General features: G+C 32.0%; 1 protein-coding gene across 1 annotated transcript; it reads left to right on the top strand.

Annotated features, from left to right (window-relative positions):
* Positions 1 to 1,150: 1,150 nt before the first annotated feature.
* On the top strand, positions 1,151 to 2,350 carry LOC131611500 (putative expansin-B2). The gene is made up of 4 exons (XM_058883503.1): positions 1,151 to 1,346; positions 1,493 to 1,605; positions 1,728 to 1,906; positions 2,020 to 2,350. Exons 1-4 carry the CDS (start codon positions 1,151 to 1,153, stop codon positions 2,348 to 2,350), a joined length of 819 nt encoding a protein of 272 aa, XP_058739486.1.
* Positions 2,351 to 8,838: the final 6,488 nt, after the last annotated feature.

Below are 8,838 nucleotides of genomic sequence, written 5' to 3' on the forward strand. Positions count from 1 at the left end.
AAGCTTCATAATCTTCTGTGGTGACATGATTTTGTCCATCGAGCTCCAAATTAAATTTCTGGGAAATTTTAGGACTCACCACAAATATGTGCAACCTGTTGGAGAGGATTACACCTTCAACCTGTTGATTCCACAAAAAAGTTGTTGTCATTGAGCTTGATGGATAATTTCACACCAAATCCATTACCGCTTAATGAATTGGACTGAATGGAGAGTGAATTTAGGGTTTCCGAGATGCAAGGGGAATTTGGTGCCGATGCCATGGATGCGAATTCTGCAAGGAAGACTGCGAGAGGAGATGATGAGGAACGAATCTTCTCTGAAGCTTGACTTATCCATGGAATACGCTTTTCTGAAGCGTGGGTGAAGATTGATTGAAGCTTATTAGAAGCTTTCTTGATGAAGGATCAAAGCTTCTTTGAAGCTTTCTTGATTTGGAGCGGAAGAGATCAAAAAGCTATTGATATCATAGTGAAAATGAATAATACTTTGTATTTTCATTCATACATTTGTTATCTTTTACAATGCACATGTACACTTTATATATTCAGTATATACAAACTGTTTTCTTGTTACAACATCAGCTCTATGTATTCACTTCTACTTATCTCTATTAAAAGTTAAAACTTTTAAGAAATTTTTCTTACAGTTTGTTCATTGTTTATACAAGTGCTCATAGTATCGATTTATACTATGTTACTAAAGTAACTAACTTAAGAATAAGTTATAGGAAAACTTTATTGCACAAATAATTATTTAATTTTATAATATTTTTACACTAATCACTTTTAATGTTTTTGGAATTTATGATGCAAAGTAGATTATATTAAATAACTTTGTCTGTTTATATTTTAATGAGTAAAGTCAACTTTATATTATAAAATTTTATATTCTTATTTTTTTTTTGAATTTTCAAATTTATGATAAATGAATTGTCAATAATAAACGACTATTAAAGAAGTTTACATTAAATTAAATAATTAAATCATTTCTTAAAACTTCATTCTTATATGGTTTAATCTTATTTTCGTAAAAATGTTATCAAACACTTAGAGCTTCATCTCTATAAGTACCGTATTATCCTTAGCTTACTCCTCAAACCATAGAGTATGTACTAAGAACATAATCATCTCAGTGTTGTTGTGATAATATGGATTTTACTTTGGGACATGCATTTTCATATATACTCATCTATGTAGGTGCACTCTCAATATTACTACATACCCCTTCGTCTTGTTTTCAACCCAAAAAGCTTGTTATTGTTACTTCAAACTTCTCATCTGATTCAGATTCGTCATCTTCAATGGCTACTTGGTATGGACCTCCTGACGGTGATGGAAGTGAAGGTATATAAATATAAGTTTTAGTGTCATAGTATTTCATTTGTAAAGATTAATTTTTCTTGCACCTAAAGTAATAAATTTTCATTTGTAAAGATTAATTTTTTTGCACCTAAAGTAATAAAAGATTTATTATTATTATTATTATGTAGGCGGTGCTTGTGGATATGGAAAAGCTGTTGGCCTGCCTCCATTCAACTCAATGATATCAGCCGGAAGCCAATTCATCTTCCAAGAAGGCAAAGGATGTGGCTCTTGTTATGAGGTCTAACAATTTATCCAATATAACTCAAAAAAGATGAATTTGTGACCAAAGTAACATAAACATAAAAACTATTTGACCTCTAATAATAACTTTAGCAGTAACTTTTTTTGTTTTGATTTCAGATTATGTGCACAGGAAATTCTGCATGCTCAGAAAACCCTGTGACAGTAGTTATCACGGATAAGTGTCCTGAGTGTAGTCATTATTTTGATTTGAGTGGCAAAGCTTTTAGTTCCATGGCAATTTCAGGTCAAGCTGACAAGCTACTAACAGCCGGGAAAGTAGCAGTTCAATATCAAAGGTAATCTATCCATTTCTTTCCCCCCATCCTGACCCTGCATCTGATGTGTATCTTGATGTCTTTACACAGCTACCAATTGAGTTGACTTAACTTTTTTTGACATGATTTTGCAGAGTTGCATGCAACTATCCTGGGGTATCAATAACTTTTCGTGTGGACCCGGGATCTAACCAACAATATTTTGCTATTGTAATTGAATATGAAGATGGGGATGGTGATCTCAAAACAGTTGAGCTCAAAGAAGGACTTAGCCCAGCAACTTGGGAAGCCATGCAATGCTCATGGGGCGCTGTTTGGAAAATTGATAAAGGGGCACCACTTCAAGCACCATTTTCTATTAGGCTAACAACAATTGAGTCTGGCAAAATATTTGTGGCAAATAATGTGATCCCAGTTGGTTGGAAGCCTGGTCAGACTTTTAGAGCAGTTGGAAATTTTGATTAAACTTAAAACATACGTGTTTGGTTCCTACTCAATCAAGTCAATTTAAATGGATTCTGAATTTTATTATAGGATCAATTAAGAATAAGTTATATTTGTTTGATTCCTCATATTTAATATTTTTAATAAATATTTAATGATATTTTTTTAGTATGAGTAAAATAGTAAAAAATATGACTTCACATAATATTATAAGAACCTCATTGTTTATGAGGTTATAAAGTCAATAGGAAATAGAAGTGTAACATGTAATAATAAAAAAGATGACTTCCCTAGTTAAAATGCAAACAAAGCTTTTATTAAATGTATTTTAATAAGAATTTGACTTTCAATCAAAATTTCCTAAAATTACTAGTTATTCAAAATTCAAAACATTAATTCTTAAGTCTTTTAAAAATTCATTTGGTATAAAAATAATTTTTATATGATTTTAAATCACTTATTCTCCTATTAATTGTGTTGGAAACCTGGGATAAAACTCTAGCTTCATGTTGATGTGCACTCCCACAAAGCTTTCCAACTCAGATTGATATAATTATTATTAAAAAAAGTCCCAAAATAAAAATATATCTCTTCAATGTTTTTAAACTCTAATTCTTACATTTTATAATTATATTTTCTTTAATTTTAATTTTAATAATGACTAAAATTGAAACTAATACAATATTGTTATAAACTAAACAAAATTATATAGAGATCCAAGAGAGGTAGCGAAGAGAGAAAGTAATATCATATTATCTTCTTTCAAGTGTACTTTACATCAATGTTTTAAAAACCGGACCAGACATCAAACCGGTGAGGGTACTGAGTCACTGGTTTATTGGTCGAACCACTGGGTCACTGGTCAAACCGCATGACTAAATCGTGTTAAACCGGATAACTCGGTTGAATAGACCGGTCGTTATAACAAAATTATATAGGTATAAAATCTGTCGAACCGAATGATTCAGTCCCTACAAAATATAACTAGTACTTAAATTTTTTGAAAACATCATATTATAAAAAAATTCACAAGTTCATAATTTAAATTCAAATTTTACACATAGGTATCACACACAATCAAATAGTACATATATATATGAGTGAAAACCCATTTTGGTCCTTCATAAATATTACACAAGTTAAATTAGTCCCTCACAAAAAAATTGAACCAACTTAATCCCTTACAAAATTTAACCGGATCATATTAGTCCTTCTGCTAATATTTTTCTCAAATCGGTTTTTTCCTACTTCTAAACCGGTTCTTTTCATACTTTTAAACCGTGACTGAACTGACACGTTAGATTTTTTTTTATTTTTTATTTTTTAAATACTAAATTATTTTTTATTTTTAATTTCATTTTTAAACAGTTATCAATGAATAATATCTAAAAAGCCAAAATTATTTCTTATAAAGTAATTTTTAAACAAGTAATTTCCATGATTTCTTCTAATATTAACAAATTCTATACATAAATTTTTACCTATGATGTCTCAAATTCAAGTCCCTTCAAGTTAAATGATTTTCACTTTACAACTAGACAAATCAATTTCTATCGTTAATAAAGTGACTATCATTTACAACTAAAAAATCAATTTCTATTGTTAGTAAAGTGGCTATTATTTACAACATGACAGATTAATTTCTATTGTTAGTAAAGTCACTATCATTTACAACTAGATAAATCAATTTCTATTGTTAATAAAGTGATTATCATTTACAACTAGACAAATCAATTTCTACGGTTAGTAAAATGACTATCAATAGCAACTAGACAAATCAATTTCTATTTTATTAAATTGACTGTCATTTAATCTGAAGAGACTTAGGTTCGAGACCATATTAATACAAATTTTGTATTTTTTATTTTAAATTTAGAATTGTTTAAGATTAAATACATGGGTCTGAGTTCAACTCCTTATAAGAAACAATTTTGGCTTTTTTATATTATTAATTCATAATTGTTTAAAAATGAGTTTAAAAATAAAAATCAATTTAGTATTTAAAAATTGAAAAATAAATAAAATCCAACGTAGCAGTTCAGTCACGGTTTAAAACTTGGAAAAAATTGGTTTGAAAAAAATACTAACAAAAGGACTTATATGATCCGTTTAAATTTTATAAGGGATTAAGTTAGGTCTATTTTATTGTGAAGGACTAATTTGACTCGTGTAATATTTGTAAGGGACCAAAATGGGTCTTCACTCTAATTATAAAATATAAACAAAAGTTTAATCACAATATAATTTAATTGAATAATTTATAACAAAATAATTCTATTGTCTACTAAATTTAATTTCAATAAAAGAAAAATTGTTTCAATGTTGAGATCTTCTTCTTCAATATCAAAATCATCTGTAACAAAATCAACCGCATCTACAACAATTTTTTTATTTTTTTAGTTTTTTTATTTTATTTTTTATTTTAATTTTTAATTAAAATAGTCAATATGACATTGTTTTAATTTTTTAAAATAAAAAATTTAAAAATACATTTAAATCACCGGTTCACAAAAGCCGTTGGTTTTAGCAGTTTTAGCGATTTACACCAGTTTTGACCGGTTCACACCAGTTCAATGACATTCCCGATCCAACTATTGAACCAGACCGGTTGCCTGGCCGGTTCCCGGTCCAACCGGCCGATCCGGTCCGGTTTTTAAAACACTGCTTTACATTGCAATGTGGATCTCTATTTATAGGACTCAAGGGAGATAGAAAATCACACATATTAAGTATGGAATAGCAAGATGAAAAACTAGGAGAAGGATGGACATCCACTAACATAAATATTCATAACACTCTCCCTTGGATGTCCATTGAGGATATGCCTCGTTAAAATCTTACTAGAAAAAACCCAGTGGAAAAAAATCTAGTGAAGGAAAAAGAGTACATTATCCTTTCATTTCTCCCCCTCGGTTGAACAGTCATTTCTTCGATGAAGACCAATCTATTGTACTATATGATTAAAAAATCTACTCGGGAGTGACTTTGTGAAAAGGTCTGCAATGTTATCGGATGAATAGATTTGTTGGATGCTTATATCACCATTCTTTTGAAGATTATGAGTAAAAAAGAACTTTGGAGAAATATGTTTTGTCTGGTCTCCTTTAATGTAACCATCTTTCAGTTGAGCGATGCATGCAGTATTATCTTCATATATGGTCGTTGTATTTAATTTTTCAAAAGGTAAACTACAAGTATTTTGGATGTGTTGAATTAAGGATCTCAACCAAACGCATTCTCGACTCGCCTCATGTAATGCTAAAAGTTCTGCATGATTACATGATGTTGCTGCAATGGTTTGTTTCACCGATCTCCATGAAATAGCGGCACCCCCACATGTAAACAAATAACCTGTTTATGATCTACCATTGTGAGGCTCTAACAAGTAACCTATATCTGCATAACCTATTAATTCAAATTTGGATACTTTTGTATAAAATAAACCCATGTCTATTGTACCTCTAAGGTAACAAAGTATATGTTTGACTCTGTTCCAATTCCTTCGTGTAGGTGAAGAATTGTATCTTGCTAATAAATTTACATCAAATGATATATCAGGAGGTATATAATTAACAAGGTACATTAGTGCTTCAATTGCACTAAGATATGGTACTTCAGGACCAAGCAATTCTTCATCATTTTCTCGAGGTCTGAAAGGATCTTTCTCCATATCTAATGACCTAACAACCATTGGAGTAGAAAACGGGTGACATTTTCCCATATAGAAGCGTTTTAACACTTTTTCTATATAGCCCTCTTGATGTACAAATATTCCTTTGTCCAAATGTTCAATTTGTAAACCTAGACATAATTTTGTCTTTCCTAGGTCATTCATCTCAAATTCTATCTTTAAACAATTCATAACTTTTGGGTGCTCTTCAGGAGCTCCAATAATATTTATGTCATCCACATAGACATTTGTTGCACCCTCAAATTTGCCCTCATATATTCAAGACAATTTGACTCCTTATAGTCAAAGATTTCTCAATTGCTCAAGAGTGCTTAGGGTTTTCATCAGACAAAACCTCATCCTAAAGGGACCTTAACTAGGGTTTTGCTTCTCTCAAAGGAAATTAAACTTATAAGGCCTCAAATTGGAATCCATGGTGTCTCATATAATTTAAAGTATCCTCATACCAGGTTTCAAGCCTTGATCACATGATTGCACAATCAATGGCTCAAATGGTCACCAATCGACCATGTTGACCTAAAAGTTAACTATGGTTAAAGTACAGTCAAACTTCAAGATTTTTCGTCAAAATAAATCATTTGAGGTCACATTCATCATTTGATCAAGGATTGAGCATGATTCATCAAGGAAAAGTTCAGGATCAACAAAAACTCAAGTTGCTAAATTAAGGTTTTAGGAGAGAAAGTCAACTGAACTTTGACCAACATAACTTTCACATGGTTCATAAGAAATTGTCCAAATAAAGCTTATTTTGAAGGAAATTTCATCCCCTACAATTTTGTCTCTCCAATGACTTGGCCAAAAATGCTTCATTTGAAAGATGTGGGCCAAGACATTACAACTACTTTTGAAAGTCAACAAAAAGTCATTTTTTTTCTCAAAGAGTGGCACATGAGTATGGTAGACTCAATTGAGATGAAACCAAAGGGAGATTTTGAGGACATCCTTGTCATACCCTAATTTTTGACCCCCTGAGATGTCATATCTTTTAGACTTTTCTTCAAAGACAAAATAGATACTCAGAGCAGTCACTTGTTCATCTAATACCCAGTCTAGGGTTTTGAGCCCCCATCAAGGACTAAAATCAGGGATCACATTTGGGAAACCCTAGAAAACTCCAGGGCATCACTCAAAGGCATAAATCATCTTCAAATAGCTCATATGACAACATCCATTGGGCATTACACTCCAATCCAAGATCCACAGTCATCAATTTCATTTGGTCGACAATTAGGGTTTTTGACCTAATTCACCTGGATGGTTGACTTTTAATCAGGACATGGATCGAAAAATCAAGACATGGTTCAAGGACTTCTACTAACTCAATATAATCCATTTACACCACCCATTTGACGAGAAGAGCTTGATTCCACACAAAAGTCCAAAATCTCACTTTATTAGAAAAAAGTCAACTGTATAGGATCACCCTTGACTTTTAAGGTTTTTGGTCAAACCATGACTTTTAAAGATCAATATCATCAATATATGGTTATTAAAGTCATTTGACCAAATAAATTCAAAGAGATTCACCAAGGAGCAAAAAGTCGGGAATTAGGGTTTTTGAGGGCATTGTGGGAACTCAAAATTTCACCTACACAACTCAAAAAACTTCCAACATGAAAGTTGTAGATCTTGCAAAATAAAACAACATCTTACATAGCAACTTTTTTCAAAATATCAACCATTTAAGAGATTTGGAAATTTTGAAGTTTTAGGTCATAAAGACTTAGAAAATTTTCTAAGTGTTTTAACCTAGTTTTCTTCCAACTTTGGCCTCATTTTTCACAAATTTGCCAAAGGATTCTGAAGGAACCATAAACTAATGATTTGAAGTAGATGTTTAGGGCTTTCCAAATTGTGTTCAACCTTCTCCAAATTCATTTTGAGCTAAGAGTTATGTTTGTTCAAAGTTGGCCTCATGAAGTGAAATTATAGGTCATGCCTCATTTTTGAACTTTGAAATTTTGTGCACATGACCTCACTTATGGATGCTAAACGACCCATAACACATCTGAAAACATGTCATGCATTCATTTTCACCATAACATAAGAATTGAGGAAGATTCCCAAAACAAGAACATGTGATTATGTAATGATTACATTTGGGAATTTATGGCAAATTGATGAATCACCCAAGGAATCTTCTCACCAACCAATTAGAGCTCATTTCTGTCTCAGAATTGTCCCCTAAGATCAAGCAAAATCGAGGGCTAGGGGATTGATCAAATGGAATCAAAATTCTCATCATTGCATTTTGGATATTTTTGAAATTCCTTCATAGCCAAGAAACCAAATCAATCTCATTAAGCAAGCTCACTCTCTCAATCAGTACTGAACCATTTGCCTATAAATAGAGGGCTCTTTCTCATTCAGAAAACACATCAAAGCAACCATATTCCTTGCTTTCTCTTTCTCTTCTCATGCTTATGGTTTTTCAAAGTTCTTTGGCAAGAAGAATCGTTTTCTTCAAACCAGAGCTTCTCTTTGGAAAGTAAGCATTCTAACATCTCAAGGTGGCTCATTTGAGGTGATCCAAGCACCTGGATCACTTCTGTAGGTGGAAGAACACCATTGTTGCTCTCACTTTGGAGCTGTTGCAGTTGGAGGTCCATAGAGCAATTCAGAAGGTTTCCAACGAAGCCAAGCATCCAGACACATTCCTTAGGTCATAGTGAAGCTGTTCAGATGGCTGCAGCTCATCTGTAACTCAAGATTCATCACCCTCCATGTCCACTTGAAGCTTAAATCGAAGGTGTCGGGTAGAGCAATTCAGAAGGATTGAAGTCACCATAAGCATTCAGTTAGCATCACTGAGTCC

Source organism: Vicia villosa, linkage group LG6 (genome assembly GCF_029867415.1).
Source record: "Vicia villosa cultivar HV-30 ecotype Madison, WI linkage group LG6, Vvil1.0, whole genome shotgun sequence".
In the NCBI taxonomy this organism is placed as follows: Eukaryota; Viridiplantae; Streptophyta; class Magnoliopsida; order Fabales; family Fabaceae; genus Vicia; species Vicia villosa.